Source organism: Chelonoidis abingdonii, chromosome 10, assembly GCF_003597395.2.
Source record: "Chelonoidis abingdonii isolate Lonesome George chromosome 10, CheloAbing_2.0, whole genome shotgun sequence".
Taxonomy (NCBI): domain Eukaryota; kingdom Metazoa; phylum Chordata; order Testudines; family Testudinidae; genus Chelonoidis; species Chelonoidis abingdonii.
In genome coordinates, this window is record NC_133778.1 from 39,508,562 (window position 1) to 39,531,585 (window position 23,024).

A 23,024-nucleotide genomic window follows, 5' to 3' on the forward strand; every position below is an offset into this window, starting at 1 on the left:
TATTCTTTAGTTTTGTACGTTGATAAGGACCTTTTTTATTTACTACCTCTACTAGGCTCTGCTTTGGACAATTTATGCAGGAAGCCTCCATTAATATTAATGGAAAGCACATTCGATGAGAGAACAATCCCCCTGCAGTGCAATAGCGAAAGAGTCTTCACACTGGTTGGGGTATTCTGAGTTTCTGGAAAGCACGGGTAATTGGGATACTTTGGGGACATTAACCACTAATACTGACGTGCTGAGGACTGATGTATGTTAGAGAGGTTACCTTTGAGGAACTCCACACCTAAAGGATACATTAAATTGACTATGATTAAGGGCTGTAGGAACCTCTGAGTATATTCCAACTCATTTTCCCTCACCAGAACCTCTTAATTTTAAATGTGCACCACAACCTTATTTTGTACAGGACCAAATTCCTCTGTGATGTCACTCCATTCAGGCCATTGGAGTTACAACAAGGACAAATATGGCACAAAAACTGTTTCACAAATACTCTGGAGCAGTGGTTCTCAACCTTTCCAGACTACTGTACTCCTATCAGGAGTCTGATTTGTCCTGCATACCCCAAGTTTCACCTCATTTAAAAACTACTTGCTTACAAAATCAGACACAAAATTTCCAAAATGCTATAGCATACTATGGCTGAGAAATTGCTTACTTTCCATAGAATTATAAAATAATTTGATTGGAATACATTATACTTACATTTCAGTGGGATACTTGAGCCTGTTTTTCACTTGTCAGCCTGTCTGAAGCCTGAGCTCCATCACCCGGGGCTGAAGCATGTAACTTAGCTTCAAGGGGCCTCCTGTGGTGCAGGACCCCAGGAAATTGCCCTGCTTGCTACACCCTAACACTGGCTCTGCATTTGCGACCCCCTTAAATCTATCCCATGACACACACACACACCCAGGTAACAACCCCCACGCTGAGAAACACTGATCTAGATGGAAGACTTCTGTGTACCCCAAAGGTTATACGTTCCCCTGGTTGAGAATCACTGCTTTAGAGTACCAAATAATTCCAGACAGTATATGGTATAAATCACAGAAAGCAGTGATACAAATACATTTCATGGCAAATAAATGATTCAATCATAGGGCCAACATTAGAGGGAGGGAGCAATCAGAAGGTACAAGCAGGGGAGGAAAGCAAGGTTTTAAGATTAGGTTTGAAAAATGGAGGCAGGTAGAGTGATACAGAAAGTGATACAGAAATGGAGGCAGGTCCAGATGGCAGGAGATGCAGAGTTTTCCACATCAATACTGAGAACAGTTTAGTGCAGGGTCCTTAACTCTAGCTTTCTGCTACATATGACATCCAAAGTGTTAACAATACAGTTGAATCTTTGAACAGCCCTCTAAGATATGTAACAATGGTGCTTTTTGAAAAAGACGTTTCCAAAAAATATTCAGTACAACAGGAGATGCCAGTACAGTACTAGAGGGTCAGAGAATCACATTAAAAATGAATATATTGCTCTTAAGTTCTCCATCTAATCACCTGTTGGAGAAACAGACTAACTAAATCATTTATGAGAGAGAGAGGGAGAGAGATTTGTTGCAGCACCTAGCAATCTTTTCACTAAAAAGGAATTGGTTGGAGACTTCTACTCGTTAGAAGTAGTAGTGAAGAGATCATATAAAATATAAGATAAATCGACCTCTCTTGTCTGCTAGACAAGCTAAATTTTTCATTTGTTCTACATTTACCAATGGCATGTGCTTATTATTACACAGATGAAAGGATACCTTAGCATAAAGGTAGCATGGATGGAATTATGCTTTTCTTACACAAAACAAAATAAATTGTACAGGGAATAACAGATATTGATTTGGTACGGCTCTGCTTTCTAGTGATTCATAAAATGTTCACTCTCCTCTTGCTGTTACTATTAACAATTGGTCAAAATTTTGCTCTCAAGTAGAAGTTCAGTGGGGATAGAACAGTATAACAGAGAGTATAACTCAGCCCCTTGTGCCCTATTAAGTAAAACAGGCTCTTTATCCTAAGCTAGTACATAGTGTCTTTCACTGTGTATTCATCTGCCATAATAAGACAACATGAGGTAAGACTTAACAGTTAAAACTGATATATTCTTTAAGTAAGCAATAGCATTAATCACATTTGATGTGTACAAAGCAGCATGTCTGGATAAATGGGTAAAGATATACAGTACATCAATTAAAAAATAAGGATTATGTCCAATTGCATGAGATCCCTTCTGAGAAACGGATATATTCTTCCATCGATGTGTTCATTTGTCTCCCTTTAGCATTACTAAGAGTATCACACATGACATGGAGAGGAATGGAAATCTATAGTAGATATACCCAGTCTTTATTTCTGCTTCTCCAGATGTCACATGGAGAGATATTAGGCATCACTGCTTCGGTTAAATCTGTGTGGTGCCCCACTGATATAGATTTGTAGGATCCTGCTGTGTAAAGACCTAGTTTCTGCAGGGGACACATTATAGCAGCAATGCCTGGTTATATACAGGATAATAAATGGGGATAGATGGAGAACCGGACTACTCATTAATGAATGGGAGATCTCAGGTGATAGTAAGTGATCAATAAATTCTGTTCACTGTTTAGGGAATTTATCAAGGTCAGAGACACTGAGCTTCTCTTTACTAGAATGTGGACAAAAATACAGAATTTACTTAACCATCAAGAAACCATATGTGTTCTGGAAAGATCACTTAGTATTTTTATTACACTTCCCAAACTTTGAGATGATAAAAACTGGGTTGGGACTAGCTGAGGGCCAGAAGAACTTTATTTTAACAGATTTATTTGGGCATAAGCTTTCGTGGGTATAAAAACCACTTCTTCAGATGCAATGAAAGCTTGTGCCCAAATAAATCTGTTAGTCTTTAAGGTGCCTCTGGACTCCTTGTTGTTTTTAGCTTTATTTTACACACACATAAACATATAAACACATTACAATGGCAGCTAAACTGAACACAGATTTCATAAAGGTTCATATATTTTCCCTAATTATTCTAAATATTGTATCTTTCCATGCTATGACTTCACAGTGAAAGCAGGACAATAGGCTACTTTTAGCTGTCACTAATATATATGTGGGTGTGTGTCTGTGTTCTCTCACCATATCATGGAAGAAGGCCATCTAAATCTGTCTTCTTGATTCAGGGCTCCTGGACAATTTCCTTAAATTCCATTTTATCACATATTTATCTTGTACTCAGAAAGAGGAAATGCAGAAAGATATCTGAATTTATCTCAGTGCTAATTCTTGATTGATTTCATAGAAGTTAATGGTGAAAAATCCCATTGACTTATATAGAATCAGAATATGGCCTTTGAGGAAAAAAAATCACTATAGTTGTGTCCACTTAAACCAAGGCTGAATTTGGCATTAGAATTAATTTTTTTCAGAGTGAAAGAGTACATTCATGGTGCTATATAAATGGTTGTTAGCAATAACAGCAACATTTACTTTGCTATATATTGTGTCCTCTTCTATTTTCCTTGTACAGCAGACTTTTCCTTTCCTTTCTATTACATGATGCATACCCACCATATTTTTAAAAGTGTGAGCCAACCCCAGGATACAAAGTTTATTACTGATCACCTGTGTACTCATGTACTTATGAATACTAAGAAGAAATCTGTAGCATAGATTTATTGTTGTAAGAGTTTGTGCTGCTAACATACTGCAAATTAAGAGTATAACATTGTACAAAAGAGAATACAGTGTATATTACAGTATCACCTCCTAAGTTAAATACTAAATCTAAGGCATATTTTTCACCTTATAAGCAGACTTCTGTCATTAGTGTTTGGCTTTATACTATATTGCCATGTTTAATTAGTCCTACCATCATTCATGCTACAGCTAAACATATTAAAGACAAACTAAAAAATCAAAGGAAAAAAAAAACAGTTTCAGGATGTCATTCTCATACTGAAGGACTGAAGAGCTTGCAAGTTAGAGCTGTGTTAGACCTAAAATATTTTCCCAAGAACCTACTACAGGTCTTCACCTGTGATAGCAGGCATTGTGAGACAGCAGGGAACTATGTTTGCAGCTTCACAAAAAGCTAATTTCATATTCATAATGTATGTGTGTTTTTTTCAAATACCAATAGCAACAAGAGCCTGTCAAAAATTTCCCTGAAGCTCTATTCTGTTTTTTAAACTATAGAACATTCTTTCATAGTTTGACAGTTAAAATGCTGCAGTTAATGTAATAAACAGAGAATTTTTTAAGTCAGCTGTCAAAACAAGCGACACTTTTTACTGGGGAGTTTCAGATTCCGAACAACAGAAAGTACCTTTCAAAGCAACAGCTTCATTATACAATCAAATTCTCAAAGTAATCTTCTCATCAAAGAATATTGTCTTATTTGTTTCATGGTAATTATCTGAGCTTTGCAACCTCTCCGGAAATGGTGACTATTATAAAAGGAGCTCTGTTGGTTTGAAAATTGCGGGTCCTGCTCAGGTTGACGCGGAGCCAATGACCCCGAGGCCCTGACACATCCTTCAACTCCTGGCAGATGTAGTGGTGTCTAATCAAAACTGCTAGGCCTTTGAGGATCCACTGAGGTTTCAAAGGCATTGATACATCTTAGCACAGACAGGATGCCCAACTTTCAGTAATGTAATGCACGAAAAGTGAGCTTTATAACAGTCATTAATATGGTACCATAGGCTGAAAAATATGAAATATGTTCTCTCTGTTCCCAACACCTCATGGAATATCCTTAGAGAATTTTCCATAGGGATCCAGCCTGTGGAGGTAAGGAGAGGACATATGGAGGGGGAACAGATGCTATTCTCAGCAACATTCCCTCATCCTCCTCTCAACTCTCTGGAAGGAGTTAGGGTGATAATTATCATTGATCTTGTCAGTATTAATTTATATTGGTTGTGCTGAGTCCAGTGAAAGCCACCATATGCAGAAGGATTTAGTGGGCACCATAAGAATCGTAGTACACGGGAACACTTCTACAGAAGCCATGCAACCATCAGATGGTGAGGGGCTAGGAAGTGGTGCAAAAGTATACATTGTGACAGATCCAAACCAGTGGGGTACAGGAGTCTGGTCGAGGGCAAATATACTGGTCACTGGATGAGTAGTTTTCTGTTCCCTGAGTGACTAGAGCAGGGCTGCACTAGACTAATCAGGAACCTGCTAGAACCAATTAAGGCAGACAGGCTGATTAGAACACCTGCAGCCAATCAAGGCAGGCTAATCAGGGCACCTGGGTTTAAAAAGGAGCTCATTCCAGGGAGCCAGAGGAGAGGAAGTGCGTGTGAGGATAAAGAAGGTGTTTGGAGAAGGCCATGGGGAAGTAGCCCAGGGAGTTGTAGCTGTCATGCAGCTGTTACAAAAGGCACTCTAGACAGCTGCAGTCCACAGGGCCCTGGGCTGGAACCCAGAGCAGAGGGCGGGCCCGGGTTCCCCCCAAACCTCCCAACTCCTGATCAGACACAGAAGGAGCTGACCCAGACTGTGGGGAAGATCACTGAGGTGAGCAAATCTGCCAATAAGCGCAGGATCCACCAAGGTAGAGGAAGAACTTTGTCACAGCGTCAATAGCAGAGATGGTTCTGGTCTCCACCGTTCTCAGGTAGTCCCTGAATTTGATGGGTCAACTCCCATCTACTCATGGGTTTGAGGAGTTCTGCTCCCCATCTCAATGGAAGACAGATAGAAAAACTCCATGAGTGAAAAATGCTGAGTTTCACTGACCCTAGATAGGTTTGCAGAAGCATCGGGCTCATGGCTTGGCTTTCCTTTAGTGTATGACACAGGGAAAGCTCCTTTGATTTTCAGCGCAGTAGCAACCTCTAGCATTAACAAAAATGGAAGCTATCCATTTTAAAGTACTGTCACACTAGAAATCATCTTCTACAAGACCAAATATCTGATTTTAATGCTTATACTTTTGAAATTCAACATTTTTATTAACCATTCGTTGTTTATTCATGTTGTGCTCCAAAATGTGCTAACTGTTTCACATACATATAATAAGATAGGCCCCTGTGCCAAAGAGCATTCTAAACAAACAACACAGAGACAAGAGGGGAGGAAGGAAAGAATGCAGAACAGAAATAGAACAAGAGCAATGGGCAACAGGTTTGTATAATTTTTGGTGGTGCCCAGAACGGGTCCAAGTCCCACCCCCCAACACCTGCCTTGTAAGCCAATATAAATAATGTAAAAATGGACTGGAAAAAGTAAGCATATAACAGTTTCCCTATATTGCATGGTGTGTGGGAGTATAGGGGGGATAAGGGCTCTCGCTGAGGGTGAGGGATCTGGGATGTGGGAAGGGGCTCAAGGCTAGGGCAGAGGGTTGGGATGTGGGGGGATGAGGGCTCTGGCTGGGGGTGCAGGCTCTAGAGTGTGGGAGGGGGCTCAGGGATAGGACAAAGGATTGGGGTGCCGGGGGGGGTGAAGGCTCTGGCTGGGGGTGCAGGCTCTAGGGTGGGGCCAGGGATGAGGAGTTTAGGGTGCAGGCAGGCTGCCCCAGGACTGGGGCCAGAGGAAGACTCCTCCCAGCCCTTTCTCCACCAGGAACATCAAGCTCCGGGGGAGGCCTGCCAATGCGGGGGATAAAGGAGGCAATTGCCCAGGGGCCCGGGCAATTTAAAAGGGCCGAGGGGTCCTGGGCACTGCAGCTCTGCCTGCTCTGGGGAAAAGCGTCTCTTGATTCCAAGATGCTTTTAATATGCCCCATGCAGGTTCCAGGGTGGCTGAGGAGGCAGTATGTGCTATTCAGCTTCCTGGGTTCCTCAGTAATCTCCATGGACTCCAGGGAGATTATTGAGGAAACTGTGTAGCACATAGCACCTCCTCAGCCGTCCTGGAACCTGCATGGGGCATATCAAAAGCACCTTGGAATCAAGAGATGCTGCGGCTTTTCCCCAGAGGAGGTTGGGTTGGCACGGCTGCCCTGGGGCTCCTCTGGGCAGGTGTGGGACAGGGTTGCGGCAGGCCAAGGGCTCGTCTGGCAGGGGAGGGGCGCTCAGGGCTTCTCTGGGCAGGGAGGCTTGTGGCCCTGGCCAAGGGAGGGGGCTAGGGAACCCATTGATTGATCTGCCCTGGAGCCCAGAATTGCTGTCGGTGGGCCTGCTGCTGGCAGCACACTCACCCCCTCTTCTCCCTCCCCACGGTGCTGTGTGTGCACTGTCCAGCGCCGGAGGGGGGGGTATGGGAGAGGGAAGAGGATGCGCCCTGTCACCTTGTGGCCTTACTAGTGAAGGGTCAGCGCCCCGGGGGCAAGCTGCAATCATGTCATGTGTGCCTCCTCCCTCTGCAGACAGCAGCAGCCGCCTCAGCCTACCCCACTTCTTTGTAGTCCAAGCGGTGGAGCAGCACTTGTGGATGCAATGTGAAAGGAAACAGCCAGCAGCCAGCAAGAGAGTGCAGCATGGAGAGTGGCAGCCAGCTGCTGCCCAGAGTGGAGGAATGCTTTGGGGCAGGTGCGCAGGGCCGGTGCACGGGGCCAGGGGAGAGGCCCCGCCCTGAACATTGGTGGAGCCGCCCCCCCTGTGCTCTGAATATTGGTGGAGCACAGCCCCCACAGGCCCATATAACTCACTACCTGTGAACAAGAGGACTCTTTTGTCAAATAGTTCTGCTGTATTCAAACAATTTTAGTAGGAAAACTTTCGTGTTGCATTATAGGCCCAGCCCAGTTTCTGCAAATGCAAAAAGATTTTTGCCAATGACCTCAAAGGAAGCAAGATCAGGCCCTGTGTGCATATCTTTCTTGAACTGACATTTATGAAATCAGACGTTCACTTAAAGAATTATTCTCAGTGCATTTAAAAGCCAATGAAACCTGTCTTAAGCAGTCACCAAAATTCATGTGCCTCATAAAGGGGTCTTTAAATAAAGGTTGAATAAACTTTGTATTGGAAGCTTTGCAGTCACTATAAATTGAGCATGTAAGACGTAGGGTTGCCTACTGGAGGAGGGCCTTAGTGCAGTTTTCACTGTACCTGAAGTATATTCATAAAAACATGGACTGAACCAATGGTTTTGAGACAGAAGTTTAACCTGGTGGATATGACGGCGTTAATTTCCATCTGAAAAATGCAGACCTCTTCATGTGACACAGAATCAGAATTTTAAAAAACATATATTGATTTTATAACAGTAAAAAGCATATCAATAAACCATAGTCATGGAAAGTTTCATATTTTGCTAGTAAATGCAATAAGCCAAATTAATCCCTGATATAACTCTAGTGAAGACAGAGAAGTTCTACCGCAGATGGATTTGGCCAAACGACTGCTACGGAACATTACAGGTAAAAAGCTATCTGCTGTGTTGCTATCCTGACAGTCCATTAATTGTTAATGATTGACACCTAGCTGAGTGGCATGCCAGTTCTGAGAGTGTTAAATGTAGTGGTATTCTGAAATTGCATATTTTCTTATTTCTGTGAAGAGTGGCAGCAGAAATAAAAGTTCAACATGCTGTACTTCCCACAGAGGTGAACACAGTGACTATTTACAGACCTTGCTGCTCATCTTGAATTTGCAGCCCAGCTAATAAACAGTGATAAAGGGCTGAAACTGGATGGATTTTATAAGACACTTTTACATTTTGTACAGTTTCAATGGACTGATGCTGAAATGGAGTAATCAGTCAAAAGGAAGCCTATCAATATGCCATAGGTCCCTCACAGTTTCTCTTGTTATATGGAGAAACAGGCAGCAGAATATAAAGATTTTTTCAGAGGCCAGAGGCATTAGCCACAAAAAATGGCTATAGATTTGGGCTAAAATTTTGACCCCACTGTGTTGCAAAGTTCAGGGTTGTTGAGACCAATCTAAAATATTAACCTATTAATCTGCTTACGGTTTTCTGAGAATCATCCTCATATGGGCATCTGGACCAATCTGAGACAGCAGAAGCATAGTATCCTGCAGCTCCTCATCACATTCCTTCTTCTCTTCCTCAGTTGGCATTGGGGCATCTTCATGCTCATCATCCAAAAATCGATAAAACAAGTATTTGTCTTGGAAATGGTGTTCTTGATCCACTGAAAGCAACATCATTGACATCAGATATCAATATCAGGTATCTCCTCATCAAAAAGGAGCCTTCACAGAAATGGTATATTATGTGGCATGTGGCAGAGATATAACAGTTTAACAAGCAAGAGAAAATGGCAGAGAAATACCAAGAGAGTGAATTGCACTTCTTGTTGATACACGTTAATAGTTTGTACAAAACTGCAGGTCTAGGAACTTTTTCTTAATTTTGCACTACAAATGCTTTCTAAAGGTTTCTATACTTGTAGCTTTCTCTCACACATTTTTTCCCCCAAAGCAATTCATTCAAGTGAAACTGTCCACATTGGACCAATTATTGTATAAACAACAACTCTATTTATACAAACCGGTTCCAACAAGACCCTCTAGTATGATTTCCTTACCCAATCAGTGTGGCCATGGCCTAAAGGTAATATATTGAGAAGTATCTAAACTCCTTCTAAGCTACTCTAACAACCACAAGGATCCCCGGAGGCTACTGTGTATAATGGCAGGGCCAAATTCACTGGCACAGACTCTAGTGGAAGGCCTTTGAGAGCAGAATGTCTGTCACGATAAGATTACAACAGCGCATAACACCCACCCACAATCTCCCATCCAAGCAAGCAGACAGTTCCACTCCAAATGTGGGAAATGCTGACTTAACCGGGGCGTGGCCAGGGTGGCCAGGTGGTGCGCTGATTCAAGCCATCCATGCAGCAAACACTGCAGATTCTTTGTAGCCCTTGTCATGGGTTAGAGCTGTAATTCCGCTCAGGGAAGGGCAGTGGAGAAAACACTCTGCCTTCCTACAGGGATGAATCCTCTCTGGGGTGCAAGGGACAAAGGAAGTAGATGGAGGTGCAGTTTGGAAGTTCAGTGATTCACACACACAAAACCTTGGATACTGAACCTGATCTGAAAGTGTTTGTGATGTTAAAGAAGGGGACAGGAGGGGTATATGTAAAGGCAGGGGAAAAAACAGAGATAAACCCAAACCAAAATTTAGATCTGAACATTAGGATGTTTGAGATCCAGATCTGAATTTTTTAAGTGGTTCTTATAACAGGCCAACCCAAACCCATGGATCCAAACACTTAGAAACATCTGGATCCAGGTCCAAACGTTGTAGCTCAGGCTCACCTCTATTCATAATTCATTACTATTATGTCACTGTGCCAGCACATCTCACGGGGGTTTTCAATATATGCAAAGATGACTATATAACCACACTAGCCGTGAACCCTGACCACACACTAATAAACATAATTAGAATTTCTGCCACCATTAGATTGCAATTTCATTTACTTTTGAACAGTCTCCTGAGTTACAAAGACATATTGGTGGAATGCTGCAGTCAATACTGCTGCATTTACCCGGATGAATTAAGACGCAGTCTGCTGTGTTTCTAATGGGATCACAATCCCTTCTTTTTTCATGAAGGAGATCCATAAAGACTTTATTGGGAGGTATTTCCAACATGTTAGCTGGCATCTGACGAAGTTTATCTTACCATGGTTAAGAACACCTTCCTCCAGCAATACTTGCCACATGCCGACAGCCTGTGTTCGCGAATGAACACAAGGACTTTGTTGCATCATCCAGTCTACCAGTTCTGTTCCTACACAACATTGCCTGAGGGTCAAAAAAATCATATTAAAACAGGTCAGTAAAAGGAGATTTCTTAAAGCATCTGTCAAGAGTAGCAGGATCAGCAACCTGCATCAGCGGGACTAGTCAGACTCCATCATAGAAAAAACAATGCTGAAGCATTCACTATCATCTATTTATACCGGTTTGAAAGACCTGTCAAAAATGTTTAGTTTTGAGAGAATTATTTAAGCAAAACAATCCAAACCTTCTGGGAAATGGAATTCTAAGAACATAAGAGCTACTCCGCGCCACACTAGATCACCTAGTGCAGTATCTTATGCCTCATACTTCAAAGGAAGCTTTAAGTATACGACACAAAGCACCTACGTTTGCAATACTATACTGGGATGACACTAGTTGATCAACTTTTACCTTGAAGCATGACGACTGCTGTATTGGTAAAGGACTTTTTTATTTCTTTAAGTAATAAATAATACCACCACCTAACTCTTATACAACGCTTTTCATCCGTAGATCTCCAGGCACTTTACAAAGGTGGCCAGTATTATGATCCCCGTTTTACAAGTGAGGAAATTGAAGAGCCATGCACATTTGAGATACTATCTAATTAACAACAGCAATAACAATTTTTAGCCTAACTAACGTAACTTTAGATACTATTTATTATTCACATAAATGTTTAATTCTTTTTACACTTACTACATTTCTTTTAGCAGTAAGTTTCACAGATTTATCTTACACTGTAGCTATATCTTTCTATAATTTTCCTAAGAAACAGACTAACTCAGAATTTCAAGGCCTACCCAGAACAGAGTTCCAAACTCCATGTGCACAGTGACTAAGAAAGCTTTCTACAAATTATCAGGCATTAAAAAAAGGTGTGTGTGGGGGGGTAGAATTTACTCCAGTAGATATCAAATATAACAAGTTCAATATGAGGCAGTTGGCTGATAAAGTACATTTGTTGCCTTTGTCCTTTGGAAGGGGCCAGTCTTATATTTTGCAGGGCACTGGGTGAAGACAGATACATTAGGCTTCAAGCACTTAGCTAACCAATGGAGCCCACACAGGAGGAGCTGAAGAGATTATTATAATGGTGCTCCACAATCTGCATTAGTTCCCTGATCACTATTGGATTTTCTGGTATTGAGCTACAAGCCTACTGAGGAATTTTGCTTACACTCTTCTCTAGGACCCCCCCATGCTAGCTGTAATTATCTAACAGATCATGACTGACACATCTCACATATAAGTTCTTATGTTGGAGGAAAACCCTTCTCAACAGCAGTCCCAAGGCTCTGGAATAACCTCCCAAAGGAAATCAGAAATACCCTGGCTCTGACCATCTTCAGATGTAAAGGCCTACTCTTTGTCATAACAACAGATAAAGCATCAGAGCAGAAGAAACCCCAGCAGCATGACCAAAACTAGAAAATCACATAAGTAACCACATATAAAACAGCAACTGTCTGGTCCATCTGGACAAATATCACTATTCTACAATACATGTACAGCTTCTAAATCTGAAGGTGATAGGGGCTACTGAAATGCTCAAATTTAGATTAGACAGTGACATGTTTTTGAAGAAAGCGACAAACAGTCCTGTGGCACCTTATAGACGAACAGACGTATTGGAGCATAAGCTTTTGTGGGTAAATACCCACTTCGTCAGATGCATGTAGTGGAAATTTCCAGAGGCAGGTATAAATATGCAGGCAAGATTCAGTCTAGAGATAATGAGGTTAGTTCAGTCAGGGAAGATGAGGCCTTCTGCAAGTAGCTGTGGTATGAACACCAAGGGAGGAGAAACTGCTTTTGTAGTTGGCTACCCATTCACTGTCTTTGTTTAATCCTGAGCTGACGGTGTCAAATTGGCAAATGAACTGAAGTTCAGCAGTTTCTCTTTGAAGTCTGGTCCTGAAGTTTTTCTGCTGCAGGACGGCTACCTTTAGATCTGCTATTCTGTGTACAGGGAGATTGAAGTGTTCTCTTACAGGTTTTTGTATATTGCCATTCCTAATATCTGACTTGTGTCCATTTATCCTTTTATGTAGGGACTGTCCAGTTTGTCCAATGTACATAGCAGAGGGGCATTGCTGGCATATGATGGCGTATATTACATTGGTGGACGTGCGGGTGAATGAATCGGTGATGATGTGGCTGATCTGGTTAGGTCCTGTGATGGTGTCACTGGTGTAGATATGTGAGCAGAGTTGGCATAGAGGTTTGTTGCATGGATTGGCTCCTGAGTCAGAATTACTATGGTGCGGTGTGTGGTTGCTGGTGAGAATATGCTTAAGGTTGGCGGGTTGTCTGTGGGTGAGGACTGGCCTGCCTCCCAAGGTCTGTGAAAGCGAGGGATTGTTGTCCAGGATGGGTTGCACATCACTGATGATGCATTGGAGAGGTTTTAACTGAGGACTGTAGATGATGGCCAGTGGAGTTCTGTTGGTTTCTTTCTTGGATTTGTCTTGCAGCAGGAGGCTTCTGGGTACACATCTGGCTCTGTTGATTTGTTTCCTTATTTCCTCATGTGGGTATCATAGTTTTGAGAATGCTTGGTGAAGATTTGTAGATACCCAAGAAAGAAACCAACAGAACTCCACCGGCCACCTACCCAGTTTGACCCAGTTCTATAGCACTGGTAGTCTTTATACATGAGGCTGAAGAACAGAATAGCAAGTGTTTTTTTGCGTACGGTAAATTGGCAGAGTCATATGGAGGAGCTTCCACAGTACCGACCTGCATGCACTGTGCCTGCTGCCAGGGTATCTCTCCTATAAGTATTCTGAAACAAGGAACTATAACCTCAGAAACTCTTATTGCTGCAATCATTCTGATAAACATAAGTGTTCCAAATTTCTCACTGGTTTATAATACATCAAATTAACGTCAGTCAATTTTAGACTGAAATCTAATGGAAAACTCTCTCTCTGAAAAAGTAGATCACTGATATACTGATTAACTATCAAAAGTGGAAGTACTCAGAGATTGTAAACCACTTTCTGTATACTCAGAATCACGTATGAATCACTTGGATTAAATCTTAAACAGTAAAGCTACTCAAATGTTTCTTAATCCAGCAAGACAATATGATAAAGAATCATTTATAGTTGTGGACTTTCAATGCCTATCTTGCCAGTGTCGCAAAAGTCCCCTTTCAGCAAGACAGTGCTGCCACCAAAAGGAAGATCAGAAAGACTGACTGTAAAGTGAAAAGTTTAATTTCAAATAGACCTGAGAATTTATATGATGTGAAAACTGCATTTCACTATGTGAACTTTCAGAACTCCACATTGAGCAAAATGGGTACAGCACTTTTGGGATCAATACAGTAGCACAGTCTTTTAATGAGATTTTCATTCATTATTTAGTGATACACCAAAAGACGTGGATCTATATTTTCACCCTGATGTGTAAAATATTCCAGTTAACCGTAATATTAACTTGTATGGGGGGTTTATATGTATGCTTCGTTCACAATCAATTTCCAGTCAAATTACCTAGAAAGGATTTACCAAGAACATTAAACACTGCATAACACCCAGCAACAAATATCATCCCAGGATAATTTCAGACCGTTTGAGACCTGAAGGCATGGTAAGGCATAAATCACAAGGCAGAGGATGGTAGATGTAAAAGTTCCAAACTCTTTACACAGTCAGTTCACACACACCTGTAAGTCTTCAGATGATATTTACGATCTCTTATCATATGAGGTGCTCGGGAAAGAATTGCATTGCGTAAAATCTTTGCAGCTCTGAGGATCTTTTCTGATGGCACCTTGGTGAAGATGAAGAATAAAGAGAACAAAATGAACAGATGTTAAACATTTTTAATATTTGACTATATAGCTTGCTGAAAGAAAAAATACCATCCAACCCCCATAAAATAAAAGCCTCTGCACAAATGGTTAACTGTGAAGAACATTAAAATTGTGAGGACTCTAAGTCTAAGGCCTGGTCTACACTACACGTTTAAAATTTAGCAGCGTTAAACTGATTTAACCCTGCACCCGTCCACATAATGAGACCCTTTATATCGATATAAAGGGCTCTTTAAACCGATTTCTGTAATCCTCCCTGACGAGAGAAGTAGCGCTGAAATCAGTACTGCCATGTCGGATTCGGGTTACTGTGGCCGCAATTCGACGATATTGGCCTCCAGGTGGTATCCTACAGTGCACCATTGTGACCGCTCTGGAAAGCAATCTAAACTCAGATGCACTGGCCAGGTTGACAGGAAAAGCCCTGCGAACTTTTGAATTTAATTTCCTGTTTGCCCAGCATGGAGATCTGATCAGCACAGGTGGTGATGCAGTCCCAAATCCAAAAAGAGCTCCAGCATGGAGATACTGGATCTGATCCCTGTATGGGGGAGACAAATCTGTTCTATCAGAGCTCTGTTACAGAAGGTGAAATGACAAAGCATTTGAAAAAATCTCCAGGCTATGATACAGAGTCCACAGCATAGTGCTGTGTGACAAGCATAACGGAAAGCCAAAGAATCAAAATGGTACGCTCATGATGGGAGGAGGGGGTATGAGGACTCCAGCTATCCACATCCCCACAGTCTCTGAAAAGCATTGGCATTCATTGGGTGAGCTCCACAATGCCTGAAGGGTCAAAAACATTTTCCTGGGTGTTTTCAGAGTATATGTTGTCAATTCACCTTTCCCCTCACCCCTAAAAGAAAGGGAAAAAAAATTTCTCCTTTTTTCAATGTCACCTATGTCCTACTTCATGCTGCCTGGTAGACGGGTTGCTGCAGGCGCTGAACACCAGCATCCCCTTCCGGTGGCAGAACGCGTACAAACCGACCTGCTATCCACATCATCAAGCCCGTAGAGTGCTCCTAGCGGCCTGGTGAGGTCGCCAAGGGCGTGTGGGTAAAAATGGAATGACTCCCAGTCACTCCCGGCAGATGGTACAGATGGCTGGTAACCGTCCATCATATGCAAAATGGAGACTGAAACTCCATCACGCCCCCACCCCTTTCATGTCTAAGAGAAAAAGATTCTGGTACTGCTGCGACACAATAGGCAGCTGGAAGGCTTCCTCCCCCTGTCATTTATCTCATAAAAAGTCCGTAGTTCTCTATTCCTGCATTCTTTATCTACTCCATTACACAATGGAGAACACTGCCGACGGTAGCCGGTAGGTTTGGGGGAGGAGGGAAGCAATGGGTGGGGTTGTTGCAGGGCACCCTAGAATGGCATGCAGCTCATCATTGTGCTGCGGATCTCTGGGGCTGTACACGGAGTGGCTGTGCTCTCTGGCTCTCTAGTAGACTTGCCCCATAATTCTTAGAGAGGAGCTGACTCTATTTTTTTAGACAAACATAAAGAAGGGAGGACCCAGGAGTCAATTCCCATTTTTGATCCATATGACCCCCTGGCCGACCTCAGCGAGGCCAGCCAGGTAGCACCCATGACAGCAGAGACGGTACAGAACGACTGATACCATCATCTCATCACCAATTAACAATGGCATGGCAAACGGGCAATAGGGATAGGTAACTGTCTCTGACAACGGTTGCAGAGGCAAATGAATGCTAGCTGTTAGCACCGCAGTAACCGCGTCCGGCGCAGCACCAGTACACATACGGTATAGTGAAAAAAAAGGCAAAATAGGCTCCATGGTTGCCGTGCTATGGCGTCTGCCAGGGCAATCCAGGGAAAAAGGGCGCAAAATGATTGTCTGCCATTGCTTTCACAGAGGAAGGATTGAGTGATGACATTTACCCAGAATCACTCATGACACTGTTTTTGCATTGGGATCTCAACCCAGAATTCCAATGGGCGGGGGAGACTGCGGGAACTATGGAATAGCTACGGGATAGCTAACCACAATGCAACACTCCGGAAATCGATGCTAGCCTCAGTACATGGATGCACACCGCCGAATTAATGTGCTTAGTGTTGCCTCGTGGACACGACTTCATACAATCTGTTTTACAAAACTGGTTTATGTAAAATCGGAATAATCTCGTAGTGTAGCCATACCCTAAGATACTCAAAGGCCCAAATGGTATTAGCAGAATATCATGCCCCCATATTGGAAAAACTGCTACCATCAGTTATTTCAGTTTGCACAGCAGCCTAGCTCCGTGGCACATCTATGTCCCCATTACCTGTGTAATAGTTTTAGCAGGACGAAGTGGGATGTGAGGTTCAATGAGAGGTGTCTGAAAAATAAAATTTAAATGAAACAAATAATAATAAAAAGTAAGAAGCAAAAAAATGAGCTTAAAAATGATTGATTAAAATTAAAAGGATGAACAAAATAAGGAACAACGCTTAGGGCCAAGCTCTGCCTCTGGATGTGTGTGGAAGATTCCTAGTAAAGTATGGAAACCACATACAGGCATCCCAAAGAAAGCACTTTAATATTTAGCACTTTAAAACAAATTACATGAAATGTGAAGATGTATAAACAGTTATTTACTCTTTAGGGCTTTTAAAATGTAACAAAGGGCTTAATGATCATCATAACAGTTCAAAAGCCAATCCACAAGGCAGTTAGGCACCAACTCTCACTATTGTGATGGTTCTAGGCTTAGGTGCTGGGTCCCCTAAGAGGGGCGAGATTGCTTCAGGGGAAACAGAGAGTCCAGCTATAAGTGACTGTCTCTGCCACTCAGCCCACAGTACTGGTTCTAAGGAAATAAACAAAGGGGGCTTCTGAGTTCCAAAGGCTGTCTCTTCCCTCAGCTCCTTTCTCTGATTATCTCACGAGACAGGATGAGAAATGGGAATGGAGAACAAGATTATTCCCACTGACGAGGGGCTCTGCAATTCAGGGAGCAGTGTGGCCAGATCTTATTTTAGCTTCTCTGCTTTACAGGAGCACACAGATGTGCCTCAGGTATCAATGGATTCCTCTGGTAAAAAGTGAGGTAGAAGCACAAGAGATGAGAAGGTGTCAAAGTAATAAGGGAAGAGGAAAGAGGACAGAAAATCCTGGAACAGAACGAAGGAAGTGGAGAACGTCCTGGGAGAAAGAGAGAGAGAAGAAGAGGAGTGAAATGAGAGAAAAGCATGAAGAGAATGAGAAAAAAAGGAAAAAGAAAAATAAGAATAAAAAATGGGAAGCAAACCTCAGAAAAACACTAACACAAAATTGGGAAAGCTGCCAGGACTGAAAATGATGGAAGAAGGATGAGGAAAAAAAAAAATAAGTGAGACCCAGCAACCACCTCAAAGTGGCAGGAAAATCCTTTGTTTTGTAAGGACAGGTAGTTACCAGTAAATGACTCAATCGTCTGAAGTTATATCAGGGATGAATCTGGGGGGAGTCCAGTATAAGATTAAGGGCTGGATTGTACCACAAGGACATGGCTCACAGAAGGGACAGCATGCTGCTGATTCAGAGAGACACAATTGCCTCCCTGCTCCCTACTTGCTCCACAGAAGCTGGTAATTTGCTGCTGGCCTATACTATCACCAAATTACTAATCTCCTTTCTCTCGTACCAGCTCAGCTTCTTTGGCTAGCAGACTAAGGTAGAGAAAGAAAAAGACCTACCTACCCTAAGGGCAGGGAGCAGGAAGGGTCTCCGACAATAAGTCAGAGGAGTGGTAGGAAGCACTAGGAGGCTCAAGATAGTGGGAAAGAAAGGTCCAGGGAAGTGTAGCAAGGGATCAAAGTTGCTGGACCTTCTCCACTGACCACAGAGTGGCTGGCCTTGGACCCAGAATAGAGGGAGGGTCTAGATTCCTTACAACGTTATTAAGGAAGGTGGTGAGAAACCCCCTTAGATGAGGGGCAGAAGGACTATCGAGCCTGGAGTAAGGCGGCAGACCCAGTGCAAGGTTGATGGATGTCTGTTTTGTTGTGTTGGACGTCTGTTTGTTAACTCCAGATGGGGTAGACTTTTCCAAAGGGCTAACTCACTTCCATGATCCAATAGTGCTGAGAGCTGAAGGACTACCAAGGGAGACAGCAAGTTAACCAGAGTAGGGAAATGAAGGCAAGCACATGATCAGAAGTTAAAGGAGGGAAGGTGATCTAATCACACAGGCCCACTAATCAAATACTATTTAAGTCACTACCATACAGGTGGAAAACATTGCACGTTCAACTTCTTTAATCATGGTTATATCTTACAACAAGCCTTTGCAAAGGTAAATTAATAAAATGAAATTGGGTTTGTATATTCTTCTCCCATTAATAAGACAAAAGCATTTGCCAAAAGAGTTGGGTCAGGTTATACACACTTTCTTCTTTTAAAAACTAAATCTATCCAATATAAGTTCTGGGCATTTTCCCCCTTATTTTCTACACAATCTATTTTTGGAGTAGGATCAAAAGCATGTTTGATATGGCCTAATTATTTGTTTTGGAGAGAGAAAAATCAGTAAATACAAACGCACATACATACATACATACATACATAAAACAGTTTTTGTTTTAAACTAACCAGATTCTTTTTTTCAAATTTTTCAGGTCAGCCATTGAACTGAAAAATCAATTATTAGCTTGGCTCAATTTATGAATGAATAAGGATTTGGAAACTCAGGAATACAAAAGCAGAATCAAATAAAGGAATGATGGAGGGGTCATAATTTACACCCTCAGATTTCAAGGTCGGGAACATTAACTCGAGTTAGGAAGAAATAAAATAAAATTCACTGAATCATATTCCCCCCATCGGCTAGTCCAGTCCATTTTTGAAAAAAACAAACAAACAAACAACTTGCTGAATTTATTGGAATTAAGCAGAGCATTTGAGATAACAAGCAAGAAAAGAACAAAACCATCAAAGAGCAGCCTCAGGTATTTCTGCTGATGTCCACAGGTGAGTCAGTAACATCTCATGATTAACAAATGATAGATCTAATAATATCATCACTGATACCTGATCTTTATCACTACTCCAAAAATCTTGGACCCTGCCAAATTCCAAAACTTAATAATAGAAAACTACCCAAGAGTCCAAAGAATAGAAGAATTAGTGAGGAGCTACAACTAGTCTTTGAATATAGCTATAGACACTAATGCACCCAAGCACCTTCTCCTGGACCACTGCCGACACAGACCACCATGGTTCTTAGACTGAAAAAGCAGTAAGGAAGAAAACTTCAGCACTGGTAGCAGAAAACAGAGTCTAGTACAAGCTAAGACAAAAACTGTTTCTGCAAACTTATGGCACTGCCACCATACTGCAAAATTACACCTCACACAAACCTTCTGGACCAGAAATCACTTCACATTGTAACTCAAACACTCCAATGCATGACACCCAGAAGCAATAACTAACTATAAACTAAATAAAAATGAAATTGACTAATTAAAATTGTAAGGACTAGGAATCTGCCATTAACTTGCTGCGTGACTGTAGGCAAATCACGTCTCTGTGCCTCAGTTTCTCTTGCTGCAGAAGAGGGATAATGATACTTATCTACCTTTGCAAAGTGCTTGAGAACTACAGTTTAAAAAGCTACTAGAGGATACTTAGCATTACTTTAAAATGTATTTTTACTGTTGAATCTTAGCAAAATGCAAAAAATACACAGCATAAATGGTGCAAATTTAATTAGTTTAAACATTGTTTGCATCTTAATTTAAGTTTATTAATAGCACAGGTAGGAACACTTTCTCTTTAAATACTTGAAGTGCAAACAGTACAGCAAACTTATATTAGAATGTTAAATTAGACATGCATTTCTTAGCATTTTGCACAGTGTCTCTTTGACAAACCATAACATGATTCAGCCATTACCGAAAAAAAAAGATACTTTACTGCAAATGTCAAAGGGAAAAAAGAATATTGAAGCAGAATATGACCAGTGTACCAAAAACTTGAGAGCATAGCTAATGATGTCTTATTTTCCTGTCATTTTTGTACTTCCCTACTACAATGAAACGGCTGCGGTAACTACACTGAATGCATTGAATAAAATGTCCCAAAATGTAACTCCACTGAGAATGCATCAGATAGTCTGATAGAGGCATACAGTTGTCATGGACAAACTCATCTAGGAGATGTGATTCATTTGTCTGCCACAGCATTTGTTTTAAACTTAAGGAAGAATAAGTAAACTTTTTCCCACCATATCTCACTAACACTGCTGTGTTTTCTTCATCTCTGCAGCACTATTAATGGCAAACTGGTTACCTATCATTTACATCTCCAAAAGCAACTATGGTACTGCAGATGAAAAATCAAAGTCATAAATAAAGGGGAGATTTTTCTTTTAAAGGACCATTTCCCAAACATATTTTGGTTTATAACAAATATTCAAAATATTGGCCTTGGCAAACTAAAATAAAATTATTGTTTAATCATCTAGTGGAGGACTCTTCGTGGGTTCTCTGGACACCCACCACCTATATACCTCACACTCTGTAAGAGGCATGTGGGGGGGGGAAGTGGGCATTGATGAGGCACCCCATACCCTGGTAATCCCTAGACACCAGACCTGCTCCTTGAGCCTTAGGGAGGTGGATATAAGTTTGAGCAGGCTCATGCCAAGGATTGGTCTGATGCCTTGCTGCACCAAGGATTAAGGAGAGGAGGAGTCAAGTAGTGAAATTCTGGACCTACTGAAATCAGTGGCAAAATTTCCATTGATTTTACTGGGGTCAGGATAGTACCTAAGGTAATGTAAGGCCACCTTTGCTTTCTGGGCTCTCCCACTACACTGGCCAGCAAAATTTCTCTATCTGTAAAATGGGGATAACGATAATCAACCACCTTCATTTCTGAGATCCAGGAATCAAAAACACTATCAATTAATCATCAGCATCAATGATTTCAGTGAGGTCAGGTCAGGTCAGCTTCAATTTGCCACGCTGTGTAAAATGAAGATAGACAGAAGAAACGTTCTGGTGGTATAATGCACCTGCCTCAGAGTCTAGCTGTCCTACGTACTCCTCATTCCTCTCCTCTGTCAAAGGTAAACTTCACCTTCCTACAAATACCTTCTTTAAAAATAAAACAAACTTTTAACAAATGAAGCTGAAAAGGAATCTGACTGGCTCAGGATCTCATATTACACCTTTTTATGTACAGTAGATCTGGTAATTCTTTATAATGATGTATTGTTTTCCACAGATGTAGTTGAAGTTCCCTAATGCATGAAAAATGTTCTTAGTCGGGAATATTAACAGATATCAATGGCTTGAAAGAACCCCATTTTTGAAAGGAAAAACACACATTTAGATGCAATTTCTTCTTTCAGCCAAGCATGACTTTTCATAACAGTATTTTTTTTCCTGTTACAATGGCCTAAAACCAAATATTATGGTTGTGGTAAACATCCACAAAATTAACTCATTATCTTCCTCCAGATCCCTTCTGAAAACCCTCCTTTTCCAGGACACCTACAAAAAACGTGGCAATAGTTAGGCTGTTGGAATGCTGAGACCACAACCTACTACACTGACCAATACGGACTCATTTCCTTATCTGTCTGTATCTCCTGATTGTCTCCTGCCTTATATTTAGATTGTCAGCTCTTTGAGGCAGGGACTGTCTTGTGGTTCTTTGCTTGTACAGCATGTAGCACAGGAGGGCCGTAGTGCACGACTAGGGCTCCTACGCGCTACTGTAATACAAATAAACAATAAAAAGAACGCTCTGATTGTCAGAGCCCAGGTAGACAGTGAAGGCATCTCTTTGAATGATCAGGTTTGACAGAGAGATAGGAGAGTTGGCCCCAAAAAGACAGCTAACATGGATCTTCTGTACAATTTCTCTTTGGCGTCATCATTTCTGTCTGCAATGGCTACATGTGGATTAATGGATATTTAACTAGGGTGACCAGACGTCCCAATATATCGTGACCATCCCAATATTAAGGGCTTTGTCTTATATATGCAACTCTCTCTGCTCTGTCTCCCCCCCCCCCCCAAATGTGTCCCAATTTTTCACAGTTGCTATTTGGTTGTCCTAACTCTAACAATACATATTAGTAGGAAAACATCAGCTATAAAGGCTAGGGAGAAATTTTGCTTGTTATATAAAAGATTATCACAATCTTATGGTCAAGAAGTTTGTGATATTGTAAATAAAGGATAGTAGATAAAACTTACTTAATCCAATCCAATATCTTATACTAAAAGCAAATACACCTCTACTCCGATATAATGCTGTCCTTGGGAGCCAAAAAATCTTACCATGTTATAGGTGAAACCGCGTTATATCGAACTTGCTTTGATCTGCCAGAATGCGCAGCTCCGCCTCCCCCCTGGAGCGCTGCTTTATCACGTTATATCTGAATTCGTGTTAAATCGGGTCACGTTATATCAGGGTAGAGATGTACTATAAAGTGTGATTAGCATGAAACTGAATTTATAACTATGTGTATAAATTAGTAAATGCTGTGATGTCCTAGTACCTAATAAGTTTGGCAATCAGTGTATTGACTTCA

General features: G+C 41.5%; 1 protein-coding gene across 3 annotated transcripts in view; it reads right to left on the reverse strand.

The window, feature by feature from the left end:
* Window positions 1–23,024, reverse strand: part of RAPGEF4 (Rap guanine nucleotide exchange factor 4) — a 221,493-nt gene that overhangs the window by 59,778 nt on the left and 138,691 nt on the right. For 2 of the 3 annotated variants that reach the window (XM_032784584.1, XM_032784586.1), the window contains 4 exons: window positions 16,782–16,835; window positions 14,326–14,432; window positions 10,549–10,670; window positions 8,860–9,043 (listed from right to left, as the gene is read on the reverse strand). In XM_032784584.1, coding sequence (XP_032640475.1) covers window positions 8,860–9,043; window positions 10,549–10,670; window positions 14,326–14,432; window positions 16,782–16,835 — 467 coding nt within the window. The remainder of the gene's footprint in view (window positions 1–8,859; window positions 9,044–10,548; window positions 10,671–14,325; window positions 14,433–16,781; window positions 16,836–23,024) is intronic. The other variant, XM_075070110.1, reaches the window with a different exon arrangement.